This window comes from Halichoerus grypus, chromosome X, assembly GCF_964656455.1.
Source record: "Halichoerus grypus chromosome X, mHalGry1.hap1.1, whole genome shotgun sequence".
Lineage (NCBI taxonomy): Eukaryota > Metazoa > Chordata > Mammalia > Carnivora > Phocidae > Halichoerus > Halichoerus grypus.
The window spans coordinates 56,553,645-56,568,429 of NC_135727.1; the positions used below are offsets into that span (position 1 = coordinate 56,553,645).

At 35.2% G+C, this 14,785-nt stretch overlaps 2 protein-coding genes across 6 annotated transcripts in view; both read right to left on the minus strand.

The window, feature by feature from the left end:
* DACH2 (dachshund family transcription factor 2) overlaps positions 1-14,785 on the minus strand; it is an 890,246-nt gene that overhangs the window by 338,970 nt on the left and 536,491 nt on the right. The gene's annotated exons all lie outside the window — the stretch shown is intronic.
* Positions 6,220-7,885, minus strand: LOC118544486 (actin-related protein 2/3 complex subunit 2-like). The gene is given in 2 exon segments (XM_078065461.1): positions 6,220-6,984; positions 7,747-7,885. Coding segments are annotated over 2 exon segments (888 nt in total). The 3' UTR covers positions 6,220-6,235.

Sequence of the window (14,785 nt, forward strand, 5' to 3'; positions counted from 1 at the left end):
AGAGGAGACAAAACAAATTTACTAGGAAAACATTCTCTTATAGAACAATGATCTGTTTTACAGGAAACAAAAATCTGACTTCAAATGTACATAGTGAAACTGAATATAATTGCATGAAAACGTTTATTTTTTCCTAAAACATTTTTCATTCATGAGTATTTTTAAGTTTTGAATACTGTACATATTTTTCAAAACACATGATAACAGCAGCAACTGAAAATGAATGCTCAGTTTGATAGACATGTGTTAAGCACCTCAAGGTAACAAAAGTAAGTGGCAAAACGTATACCACATATAAAGCTTCACATACACACTTCTATTTAACCAGGGTTATTGTAGTAAACTATCCTTAATAAGACTCATATGCTGTTTATAAATGTTCTGGTATGCATTTTGTAGACTGAAGTGTTACTACATCGCATTTTATTTATCATAGCAAATCAGTGTATTTCCTGTATTTAATTATAAAAGTTACCTTAGTTTTTGAAAATTATTTGCAAGTACACTTTTCCCATTTGACATTATGCCTTGTTGCCTACTTAGCTGAATATATAATGTCAGCTCATCCAAAGGCTGTCCACGTACTTAATTTACTTAAGTATTCATTTTAAGTAAAACTATCACTGTGTATAGGAATTTGTATTTTGGAGGTGACTGATCAATCAATAAAGAAACATTAGGAATTATTTTATTATAAAATGCACCTAGAAGACTTACCTGTGTTTATATTTTTAAAAATATGGTAATATTAGACTTGTGTGCATGAAAGTAAATAAGGTACATTATTGCAGTTTAAAAGTTGTACATGATAAGATACATTTTTAATTTACTGTATGTTTTTTTAATTTTATTTAAAAACAATTAATTAACATACAGTGTATTATTAGTTTCAGAGGTAGAGTTTAGTGATTCATCAGTTACATATAACAACCAGGGCTCATTCATCAAGTGCCCTCCTTAATACCTATCACCAAGTTACCCCATCCCCCACCCACTTCCATTCTAGCAATCCTTAGTTTGTTTCCTATATTTAAGAGTCTCTTATGGTTTGTCTCCCGCTTTGATTTCATATTATTTTGTTTTTCCCTCCCTTCCCCTCTGTTCATCTGTTTTGTTTCTCAAATTCCACATATGAGTGAAATCACAAGATAATTGTCCTTCTCTGACTGTCTTATTTCACTTAGCATAACACCCTCTAGTTGCAGCCACGTCATTGTGAATGGTAAGAATTCTTTTTTGATGGGTGAGTAATATTCCATTGTATATATAAACCACATCTTCTTTATCCATTCATCTGTCAATGGATGTCTGAGCTCTTTCCATATTGTGGCTATTGTGGACATTGCTGCTATGAACATTGGGGTGCAGGTGTCCCTTTGATTCACTATGTTTTTATCCTTTGGATAAATACCTAGTAGTGAAATTGCTGGATCATAGGGTAGCTCTATTTTTAACTTTTTGAGAAACTTCCATACTGTTTTCCAGAGCACCTGTCCCAGTTTGCATTCCCACCAAGAGTGAAAAAGGATTCCCCTTTCTCCACATCATTGACGACATCTGTTATTTCCTGACTTGTTAATTTTAGCCATTCTGACTGGTGTGAGGTGGTATCTCATTGTGGTTTTTTATTTTTATTTCCCTGATTCTGAGTGATGTTGACCATTTATTCATGCATCTGTTGGCCATTTTGTGTCTTCTTTGGAGAAAAGTCTGCTCATGTTTTCTGCCCATTTAATGACTGGATTATTTGGTTTTGGAGTGTTGAGTTTGATAAGTTTTTTTTTTTTTTTCATTGTGGTATTTTTATTTTTATCATTGCTTTATTTTTTATTTTTTTATTATTATGTTCAGTTAGCCACTGTATAGTACATCATTAGTTTTTGATGTAGTGTTCAATGATTCATACAGTTTGATAAGTTCTTTATAGATCTTGGATACAAGCCATTTATCTGATAAGACATTGGCAAATATCTTCTCCCATTCTGTAGGTTATGTTTTGGTTTGGTTGACTGTTTCCTTTGCTGTGCAAAAGCCTTATATCTTGATGAAGTCCCAATAGTTTCGCTTTTGTTTCCCTTGTCTTTGGAGACATGTGTGACAAGAAGTGGCTGCAGCTGAGGTCACAGAGGTTGCTGCCTGTGTTCTCTAGGAAATTGATGGATTCCTTTTTCACATTTAGGTCCTTCATCCATTTTGAGTTTACTTTTGTGTATGGTATAAGAAAATAGCCCAATTTCATTCTTCTACATGTGGCTGTCCAATTTTCCCAACACCATGTGTTGAAGAGACTGTCTTTTTTCCATTGGATATTCTTTGTGCTCTGTAGAAGATTAGTTGAACATAGAATTGAGGGTCCTTTTCTGGGTTCTCTATTCTGTTCCAATAATCTATGTCTGTTTTTGTGCCAGTACCATGCTGTCTTGATGATCACAGCTTTGTAATAGAGCTTGAAGTATAGAATTGTGATGCCACTACTTCTGGTTTCCTTTTTCAACATTCCTTTGTCTATTCGGGGTCTTTTCTGGTTCCATAGAAATTTTAGGATCATTTATTCCAGCTCTGTGAAAAATTTTGATAGTATTTTGAATAGGGATTGCATTGAACATGCAGATTCTTTTTGGCAGCATAGACATTTTAACAATATTCATTCTTCCAATCCATGATCAGGGAATGTTTTTGCCATTTTCTTGTGTCTTCCTCAATTTCTATCATAAGTGTTCTATTTTCAGACTACAGGTCCTTTACCTCTTTGGTTAGGTTTATTCCTAGGTATTTTCTGGTTTTTGGTGCAATTGTAAACGTGATGGATTCCTTAATTTCTCTTTCTTCTGTTGTACTGTTAGTGTATAGAAATGCAACTGACTTCTGTGCATTGATTTTATATCCTGCAACTTTCCTGAAATCCTGTATGAGTTCTAGCATTTTATGGGTGGAGTCCTTTGGGATTTCCACAAAGAGTATCACGTCATCTGCGCAGAATGAAAGTTTGACTTCCTCACTGATTTGGATGCCTTTTATTTCTTTTTGTTGTCTGATTGCTGAGGCTAGGACTTCCAATACTGTGCTGACCAACAGTGGTGAGAGTGGACATCCCTGTCGTGTTCCTGACCTTAGGGGAAAAGCTCTTAGTTTTTCCTGATTGAGGATGATATTTGCTGTAGGGTTTTCATATATGTCTTTTATTACATTGAGGTATGTTCCCTCCATCCCTACACTGCAGAGAGTATTAATCAAGAAGGGATCCTATATTTTGTCAAATGCTTTTTCTGCATCAGTTAAGAGAATCATACAATTCTTGTCCTATCTTTTATTATATGGTGTATCACATTCATTGATTTCTAGATGCTGAACCACCCTTGCATCCCAGGAATAAATCCCACTTGGTCCTGGTGAATAATCCTTTTAATGTACTGTTGAATCCTATTGGCTAGTGTCTTCATGAGAATTTTTGCATCCATAGACATCAGGGATATTAGTCTGTAATTCTCCTTTTTGGTGGATTCAAAGTAATGCTGGCTTCATAGAATGAATTTGGAAGTTTCTCTTCCATTTTTATTTTTTGAAAAAAAAAAACTTCAGAAGAATAAGTATTAATTCTTCTTTAAATATTTGGTAGGATTCTGCTGGGAAACCATCTAGTCCTGGACTCTTGTGTTTTGAGATTTTTGATTACTGATTCAATTTCTTTGCTGGTTATGGGTCTGTTCAGGTTTTCTACTTCTTGCTGTTTCAGTTTTTGGTAGTTTCTTTGTTTCTAGGAATGCATCCATTTCTTCCAGATTGCTTAATTTGGTGGCATATACTTGCTCATATGCTCTTACAATTGTTTATATTTCTTCAGTTTTGGTTGTGATCTCATCCCTTTCATTTACGATTTTATTTATTTGGGTCCTTTCTCTTTTCTTTTTGCTAAATCTGGCTGGGGGTTATTGATCTTATTAATTTTTTCAAAGAACAAGCTCCTAGTTCATTGATCTGTTCTATTGTTCTTTTTATTTATATTTCATTGATTTCTGCTCTAATCTTTATCATTTCTCTTCTCCTGCTGGATTTAGGCTTTATTTACTATTCTTTTTCCAACTCCTTTAGGTGCCGGTTAGGTTGTGCATTTGAGACTTTTCTTGTTTCTTGAGAAGGGCCTGTTATTGCTATGTACTTCCCTCTTAGGACCACCTTTGCTGCATTCCAAAGATTCTGAGCTGCTGTGTTTTCATTTTGATTTTTTGAAAAAAATATGAATGAATCAATGAATTTTTGTAATTCATCTTTAATTGACCCATTTATTCTTCAGTAGGTTGCTCTTAACCATCATGTATTTGTGTTCCTTCCAAATTTTTTCTTGTGATTGAGTTCACGTTTTAGAGCATTGTGGTCAGAAAATGTGCAGGGAATAATCCCAATCTTTTCCTGTTTGAGATCTGATTTGTGACCCAGTATGTGATCTATTCTGGAGAATGTTCCATGTGCACTCAAGAAGAATGTGTATTCTTTTGCTTTAGGATAAAATGCTCTGAATATATCTGTGAAGTCCATCATGTCCAGTGTGTCATTCAAAGCTTTTGTTTCCTTGTTGATCTTCTGCTTAGATGATCTGCCCATTGCTGTGAGTAGGGTTTTAAAGTCCCCTACTATTACTGTATTATTATCAATGTGTTTCTTTAATTTGGTTATTAATTGACTTATATATTTGGCTGATCCCAAGTTAGGAGCATTAATATTACAATTGCTAGATCTTCTTATTAGATAGACCCTTTTATTATGATATAGTGCCCTTCCTCATCTCTTATTACAGTCATTGGTTTAAAATCTAATTTGTCTGACATAAGGATTGCTACTCCATCTTTCTTTTGATGTCCATTAGCATGATAAATGGTACTCCACCCCCTCACTTTCAACCTGGAGGTGTCTTTGGGTCTAAAATGAGTCTCTTGGAGACAGAGTATGGATGGGTCTTATTTTTTTATACAATCTGATACACTATGTATTTTGATTAGAGCATTTAATCCATTTACATTCAGAGTAGTTATTGAAAGATCTGAATGTAGTGCCATTGTATTACCTGTAGAGTTTCTGTTTCTGTAGATTGTCTCCATTCCTTTCTCAACCTTGTTACGTTTATGCTCTATTTTTGCTCAAAGGTTCCCTTTAATATTTCTTGCAGGGCTGGTTCAGTGATCACAATTCTTTTAGTTTCTATTTTTCCTGGAAACTCTTTATCTCTCTTATTCTGAATGACAGCCTTGCTGGATAAAGTATTCTTGGCTACATATTTTTCTCATTTAGCACCCTGAATATATCATGCCACTCCTTTATGGCCTACCAGGTCTCTGTGGACAGGTCTGCTGCCAGTCTTTGTGTCTACCTTTGTCAGTTAAGGACCTCTCGTCCTGAGCTCTTTCAGGATTTTCTCTTTATCTCTGAAATTTGCAAGCTTCACTATCATGTGTTAAGATGTTGACCTATTTTTACTGATATTGAGGGGGGTTTTCTGTGCCCCCTAGACTTGAATGCCTGTTTCCTTCCCCAGATTAAGGAAGTTCTCAGCTATTTGTTTATTTGTTCAAATAAAGTTTGAAGTTCTCAGCTTCAGTTTATTTGTTCAAATAAACCTGACCATCTCTCTATTCTTTTCCTCTAGGACCCCTATTATTCTAATATTATTTCAGTTTATGGTATTGCTGATGTCTTGAATCCTCCCTTTGTGATCCAGTAGTTGTTTTTCTCTTTTTCTCAGCTTGCTTATTCTCACTCACTCTCTCTTATGCCCCGTTTATCCTAGCAGTTAAAGCCTCCATTTTTTTTTAAGATAGAAAGATTTTCTTTATTAATGATCCCAACTGTATTTCTTTGATACAGGAGTTTGAACTCAAATATTTAGGAGAAAACAAGTTAAGATTGCATTATCCTGCAAGTCATTATCAGTAACATACTGCAAAGTGTAACAGCTTGGAAAAGAGGGAGGAAGGCAAGGGGAGTTAGGGAGTGAAGGTAAAGAAAAGGAATTAAGTTGATCAAGTGGAATTCTTTTTTTTTCTTTTTCTAATTCTTGAGAATTATGAAGTCCTTGCAAGCAGAGCTTGTTTCTGCAGATTATTTTCCAAACGTGTACAAAATGGAACCAAAACGGAGAATCCCTTAAGTACCTGAAGAGGTGCAACATTAAAAGCTACAATTATCCAGTAGCAAGTGTTCCAGCCTTCAGCTGCCACCCACCTCCTCTTCCTGTTCCTGAGAGTTAGTGGGATGGAAATGTCTTCCTTGTGATTATTTTCATTTCTTTCTTCTTTGCATCTGGACATACACGATACAGTACCTTGAGGAAGTCAGATGATTTTGCCCACATTAGGGTGTGAATATAGGCTTTAGAGCATTTGATGTGGTAGTGCAGGTAGTCCCAGAATATGTGGATCAGGTTGATGGTGTTGTCTGGAGCACTGGCATTGGTGTGGCAAGGGAACAGCATGAAGGTAATGTAGCCAATGTTGTCACCCATGGCAGCATTGGTGTCTTTCAGCTCCAGAGGAGGTTCCTTGTGGCTAAAGAGGACCTGTGGGGCTGTGTGACTGGTTCTGCAGCCTTCTTTGAACTCCTGCATGAATACTTTTCCAATGACCACATCATCATCATTCTTAAACACTGTGCTGAAGACTATTGTGATTCTGTCCTTTTTAGATTCAACATACATGGTTTCATCATCCCTATAATGGATAACTGCCCTGTTCTCTCCTTCCTTGACTTCTTCTTGGAACTCAAAATATTTCTCAAAGACAGAAGTAAAACAATTTCGTTTCAACATGGCAGCCTGATGCACAAAGGAACCTTTGGATGCCGGCAGATTTTTAAGGTCATATAGCAAAGAGCCATTGCAACCCGATTCAAGATTTAACAAGAAACTCCCGTACACCCTCTTTAATAACTCATCAGCACCATGCACTTGAAGTTACTTGTAGAATTTCAAAGAAATACTGACCATAATTTTGTTTTGTCTCCATTAAGATTTGACAAGGCAAGAAACAACAAATGTTGGAGAGGTTGTGGAGAAAAGGGAACCCTCTTACACTGTTGGTGGGAATGCAAGTTGGTACAACCACTTTGGGAAACAGTGTGGAGCTGCCTCAAAAAATTAAAAATAGAGCTACCCTATGACCCAGGAATTGCACTCCTGGGTATTTACCCCAAAGACACAGATGTAGTGAAAAGAAGGGCCATATGCACCCCAATATTCATAGCAGCAATATCCGCAATAGCTAAACTGTGGAAAGAGCTGAGATGCCCTTCAACAGATGGATGGATAAAGAAGATGTTGTCCATATATACAATGGAATATGACTCAGCCATCAGAAAGGATGAATACCCAACTTTTACATCAACATGGATGGGACTGGAGATTATGCTAAGTGAAATAAGTCAAGCAGAAAAAGTCAATTATCATATGGTTTCACTTATTTGTGGAACATAAGGAATAGCATGGAGGACATTAGGAGAAGGAAGGGAAAAATGAAGGGGGGGGAATCGGAGGGAGAGATGAACATGAGAGACTATGGACTCTGAGAAACAAACTGAGGGTTTTAGATGGGAGGGGGGTGGGGGATGGGTTAGCCTGGTGATGGGTATTAAGGAGGGCACTTACTGCATGGAGCACTGGGTGTTATATGAAAATAATGAATTGTGGATCACTACATCAAAAACTAATGATGTATTGTATGGTGACTAAAATAACATAATAAAATAAAATTAAAAAAATATTTGAAATATGATAGAGGATTCCTTCAAAATCTGCAAATGTTACTTCTACTTCTTCTGATTTGTTATTGGCAGCCACATTCTTGAATTTGAGTGTGAGACTCTCCTCAATGATGCAGTTGTTCACCTCTAGCAGGATCATGGTGGTGGTTGCCCCAGGAAGGGGAAGGAGAAACAAGTAGAGCCTCCATTTTTTACTGCATCTCAGCAATAGCCTTTTTGATTTTTTTTTATTTTGACCTGATTAGATTTTAGTTTTTTCATTTCTCCAGTAAGGGATTCTCTAGTGTCTTCTATGCTTTTTTTCAAGCCCAGCTAGTATCTTTATAATCATCATTTTGAATTCTAGTTCTGACATCTTCTTATTTCCATATTGATTAAATCCCTGGCAGTGAGTACTGCCTCCTGTTCTTTCTTTTGGGGTGAGCATCTCCATCTTGTCATTATGTCCAAAAAAAGAATATCTTACTTCAAACAAGAAGTAAAACAGAACACAACAATAAACTATATCCTGGGTGTATTTTGGTCTGTTTGTTAAAAGAAACTAGATTCCAAAATAAGAAAGAAAGAAAAACTGATTATATATATATAATTGAATACAATGAAAGGAAACCATAAATGAAATATATATATACATATACATATATATAATATAAAAATAACTATAAAAGACTTAAAACAGAATTGATAAAATAAAATAGCTGAAAAGGAAAATAAATAAATAATAAAAAATTAAAAATAAAACTGAAAGACTAAAGAATAATAATAATTTAAAAACCCCACTAATGCTATATAATGTTTTCGCCAGGAACTGACGTTTCGCAGTTCTCTATGATCAGTAAACTTGGTATTAGTTGGATGTTCCTACTGGTCTTCTGGAGGAGGGGCCTGTTGCTCTGATTCTCAGGTGTCTTTGCCTGGGTGGAATTACACCCCCCTTGACAGGGCTGGGCTCAGTGTAAGTCGTTCTAGACTGCACTATGTGGCCCTGTTTTGCTCCCTGAAGGCTTTCAGCACCGATGGGGGGATGAAAATGGTGATGCCCCAATCTGTAGCCCCAGAGCTAAATGTTCATGCCCCCCACTCTTCAGTGAGCCCTCACAGAAAAGCAGTCTATCACTCATGTCTCCCTGGTTTTCGTCTGAACTCTCTATTCACCCAGCCTGTGACCAAGGATTTTTATCTAAGGCATGTGACCCCCCTTTCAAGTCTCCAAACTTTACAGACTCCTGCAGTGTGGACCCACACCCTTCCTCCTTGGAGAGGGAGGGGATCTCACCATTCTGTCTTTTGCTGTGCCCCTGCTCAGAGTGGTCGCCCAACCATGCAGTGGTTCCTGGTTTATGGCAACACCAAGCAGAATGCTGGTGCCTAGATTCGCTGTTTACAGCCTGCTTCCCTGCTCCAATGCTTGAGAACTCTGCCCCACTCAGGCACCCCCATTCTTTTTGTGTCACTGGGGATCCTGAAACTATGCTCTTCCACCTGGGATTCTGCCCCACCTCGCCACCTGAGCACCTTTCATGCAGGAGCTTCCCCCACTGGAGCAGACTTCTAAAAATTCCAATTTTGTACTCCACTGCTTTGCACTCCTTACCCCCGTGGTTTATCTTACCATATATCAACTTGGATTCCCATCTCTGCACCTCCTACCTTGCAAAGAGTGGTCAATTTTTTTCTATTTGTATAATTGCAGCAGTTCTTTTTCTCAGAACTCTGGTTGATTTCATAGGTGTTCAGAATGATTTGAAAACAACCTAGCTGAATTCCAGGGACCATATAAAATTAGGGTCCCCTAGTCTTCCACTATCTTAACTCTTTTCTCCCTACTGTATGTTTTTCCTGAATGATCTATTTCCTATTCCAAAGCAAGCAGGAATAAAATTAGGTTAAAAGTAAAACAAAAAAAGATAGAATATTATGAAAAATTATATGCCAACAAATCCTGGAGGAAAATGATAAATTCCTAGAAATATAAATTACCAAGATTGAAACAAGAATAGAAAACTTGAACAGATTAATAACCAGTAAAGAAATTGAATCAGTAATCAAAAATCTCCCAACAAACAAAAGTCCAGGACCAGACGGCTTAACAGGCCAATTCTACAAAATATTTAAAAATGAGTTAACACCTGTTCTTCTCAAACAATTCCAAAAAAATAGAAAAGGAAGGAAAGCTTCCAAATTAATTCTATGAAGCCAGCATTACCCTGATCCCAAAACCAGATAAAGACACCACTAAAAAAGAGAACTACAGGCTAATATTCCTGATGAACACAGATGCAAAAATTCTCAATAAAATAGTAGAAAACCAAATCCAACCACACATTTTAAAAAAAATCATCCACCACAATCAAGTGGGATTTATTACTGGGTTGCAAAGGTGGTTTTATAATCACAAATCAATCAATGTAATACATCACATTAATAAAAGAAAGGATAAGAACCATATGATCATTTCAATAGATGCAGAAAAAGCAATTGACATAGTACTACATACATTCATGATAAAACCCTCAACAAAGTAAAGTTAGAGGGAAAATATCTCATCATAATAAAGGTCATATTAAAAAAAAAAAACGCAGCTAATATCATCCTCAATGGGTAAAAATTGAGAGCTTTTCCTCTATATTCAGGAACAAGACAGGAGTGTCCACTCTCACTACTGTTATTTAACATAGTATTGGAAGTCCTAGCCACAGCAATCAGAAAACAAAAGAAATAAAATGCATCAACTCATCAAGAAAGAAGTCAAACTTTCACTATATGCAGATGACATGATTCTCTATAAAGAAAACCAAAAAAACACCACCAAAAAACTGCTAGAACAGATACATAAATCCAGTAAAGTCACAGGATACAAAATCAATGTACATAAATCTGTTTCATTTGTATACACCAATAATGAAGCAGCAGAAACAGAAATCAAGGAAACAATCCCATTTACAATTGCACCAAAACCAATAAGATATATAAGAATAAACCTAACCAAAGAGGTGAAAGACAGGTATTCTGAAAACTATAAAACCCTGATGAAAGAACTGAAGAACTGAAGATGACACAAAGGAATGGAAAGGCATTCCATACTCATGGATTTGAAGAACAAATATTGTTAAAATGTCTATACTTCCCAAGCAATCTACACATTCTCCACAATAAACCATGTGCTGGGCAATAAAACAAATGTCAATAATTTTTTTATAAATTGAAATTATGCAAAGTGTATTTTCTGACCACAATATAATTAAGTTAGAAATTAATAAAATAGAAAAAATTGAGAAATTCATAAATATGATTAAACTAAAAAAAATTTAAAAACATGCTCCTAAATTACCAATGGGTGAAAGACAAGATCATAATGAAATTAGAAAGTCGTTTGGGATGACTGAAAATGAAGATACAACATGCCAAATATTTTTAATACAAATAAAGAAGTGATTAAATGGAAACTTATAGTTGTAAATAACTATATTAAACATGAAGATGGAACCACATCCTGTGTTCATGATTTCAAGACTTAATATTGTTAAGATAGCAATACCCTTGAAGGCAATCTACAGATTCAATTCAACTCCTACCAATATGCCACAGCCTTTTCTGTGGAAATGAAAAATACAATTCTAAAATTTATATGGATTTGCAAGAGGCCCCAAATAGGCAAAACAATCTTGGAAAAGAATAAAAAAGATGAAAGTCTCAAACTTACTACAGCGCTGTAGTAATCATAACATCTTGGTACTTCAAAGAGGATAGAAATTTACATCAATGGAATAGAAATGAAACTCAGAAATAACCCATACAACTGTGGTGAGTTGATTTTTGATAAGGGTGTCAAGACTATTCAGTGGGGAAACAAAGATTTTGTCCAATTAATAAAGCCCAGAAAATAGAAGCTAACTATAAAACTTTTAGAAGAAATTATAAGGGTAAGCCTTGATGGTCTTAGATTTAGCAAAGGTTTCATGGATATAACATTGAAAGCACAGCAATGAAAGTAAAAAATAGATAAATTTGAAATAATTATATTGAACATTTTTGTGCATCAAACAACACTATCAAGAGAATGAAAAGACTACATGGAACAGGAGAAAATATTTACAAATCACAAAACTGACGTGAGTCTAGTATCCAGAATATGTAAACTCTTACAATGGAAAAACAAACAATGGACAAAGGAGTTGGATAGACATTTCTCAAAAAAACTATATGCAAATAGCCATTAAGCACATAAAAAATGCTCAATGTCATTAGGCACTAGTGAAAATTTAACCAAATCCACAATGAAATATCACTTCACACCCACAAGGATGGCCACATGAAGAGAAAAATAAGTGTTAGCAAGGATGTCAAGAAGTTAGAATGTGTATACATTGCTAGTAGGACTGTAAAATGATGCAATTAATATTATTTAAATGTCCATGCCACTCAAAGCAATCCACAGATTCAATGCAATCTCTATCAAAATACCAACAGGATTTTTCACAGAAGTAGAACAAATAATCATAAAACATTTATGGAAGCACAAAAGACCCAAAGTAGTCAAAATAATCTTGAAAAAGAACAAAATTGGAAATACAACAATCTCAGATTTTAAGATATACTACAAAGCTGTAATAATCAAAACAGTATGGCACTCACACAAAAATAGACCCATAGATCAATGGAACAGAATAGAAAACCCATAAATAAACCCATGCTTATATGGTCAATTAATTTTTGATAAAGGAGACAAAAATGAAAAAAAAAAGAGGGAGGCAAAAATGTACAATGAGGAAAAGACAGTCTCTTCAATAAATGGTGCTAGGAAAACTGGACAGCTAAATGCAAAAGAATGAAACTGGACCATTTTCTTACACCATACATAAAAAATGAATTCAAAATGGATTAAAGACTTAAATGTGAGACATGAAACCATAAAATTCTCAGAAGAAAACATAGGCAGTAATTTCCTCAACATCAGCTTTAGCAACATTTTTCTAGATCTGTCTCCTAAGGCAAGAGAAACAAAAGCAAAAATAAACTATTGGGACTACATCAAAATAAAAACTTTAGCACAGAGAAGGGAACTATCAAGAAAACAAAAAAGCAACTTACTGAATGGGAGAAGATATTTGTAAATGATATATCTGATATGGGTTAATATTCAAAACATATGAAAGAACTTACACAGTGCAACACCCAAAAAACAAATAATCCAATTGAAAAATGGGGCAGAGGGCCTGAATATACATTTTTCCAAGGAAGACATACAGATGGCCAATCAACACATGAAAAGATGCTCAACATCACTAAACATCACAGAAATGCAAATCAAAACCACAATGAGGTATTACCTTACACCTGTCAGAATGGCTGGTATTACAAAAGACTAGAAACAACAAATGTTGGTGAAGATGTGGAGAAAAAGGAAACCACGCACACTGTTGGTGAAAATGTAAATTGGTGCAGTTGCTATGGAAATCAGTGTGGAGATTCCTCAAAAAATTAAAAATAGAAATACCATATGATCCCAAAATTCCACTACTGGGTATTTATCCCCCCAAAAATGAAAACACTAATTCAAAAAGACATAGGCATCCTATGTTTATTGAAACATTATTTACAATAGCTAAGATATGGAAGCAAACCAAGTGCCCATCAATAGATGAATGGATAAAGAAGATGTGGTACACACACACACACACACACACACACACACACACACAGAATGGAACATTACACAGCCATTAAAAGGATGAGATCTTGCCACTTGAGACAGCATGGATAGACCTAGAGGGTATTATGCTAAGTGAAATATGTCAGACAAAGAAATATAAATACCATATGATTTCAGTTATGTGTGGAATCTAAAAAAAAGAACAAATGAATAAACAAACAGAAAGCAGAGTCAGACCGATAAATATAGAATACAAACTGATGGTTGCCAGAAAGGAGGGGTTGGGGGGCTGGGCAAAATGGGTGAAGGTGAGTGGGAGATACAGGTTTCCAGTTATGGAATGAATAAATCACAGGAATAAAAGATACAACAGAGAAAATGTTGTCAAAGGTATTGTAATAGCATTGCATGGCAATAGGTAGTAGCTACCTACACTTGTGGGTGAGCATAGCATAACATGAAATAAACTTCCTACAAAGAAAAATGCAGAACAAGATAGCTTCCCTGAAGAATTCTGCCAAGATTTAAAAGATGAACTAACACCAATTCTACACAAACTCTTTCCAAAATTAGAAGAGGCAACATATTCCAGCTCATTCTAAGAAGGTATTATTCTGATACTAAAATCAAACAAATACATCATAAGAAAATTACAAAAAATATATCTTCTAAATCTAGATGCAAAAATCCTCAACAAAATACTAGCAAACCAAATCCAGAAACATATAAAAAATATTATACACCATGACCAATTAAAATTTATCTCAGGAATGCAAGAATGGCTTACCATAGAAAATGACTTAATATAACATAACATATCAATAGATTAATAGACCAAAACCACATTATCATATCAATAGAAAAAAAAAGGATTTGACAAAATACAACACCACTTCTTACCAAAAAACACTCCACAACTAGAAATACAGGGAACTTAACATGACAAAGGGCATATTTGAAATCTTACAGAACATCATAATTAATGGTGAAAAAGTAAATGCTTTCCCTGTGAGATCAGGAAAAAGAAAAGGATGTTTGCTATTGCCACCTCTGTTCAAAAATGTACTGGAAAATCTAGCTATAGGAATTAGTCAAGTAAATGAAATGAAATGCAATGAGATTGGAAATAAATATATAAAACTATCTCTATCTGGATAGTTGTGGACGACATACTCTTGTATTTAGAAAATCCTAAAAAATTCAATTAAAAACATCTATTGAATAAAGTAGATTGACAAGGTTGTAGAATAAAAAATCAATACATAAAATAATTGCATTTCTGGTGTGCCTGAGTGTGCATCTGACTCTTGATTTCAGCTCAGGTCATGATCTCAGGGTTGTGAGATCAAGCTTGGCACTGGGCTCATGCGCTGGGCATGGGGCCTT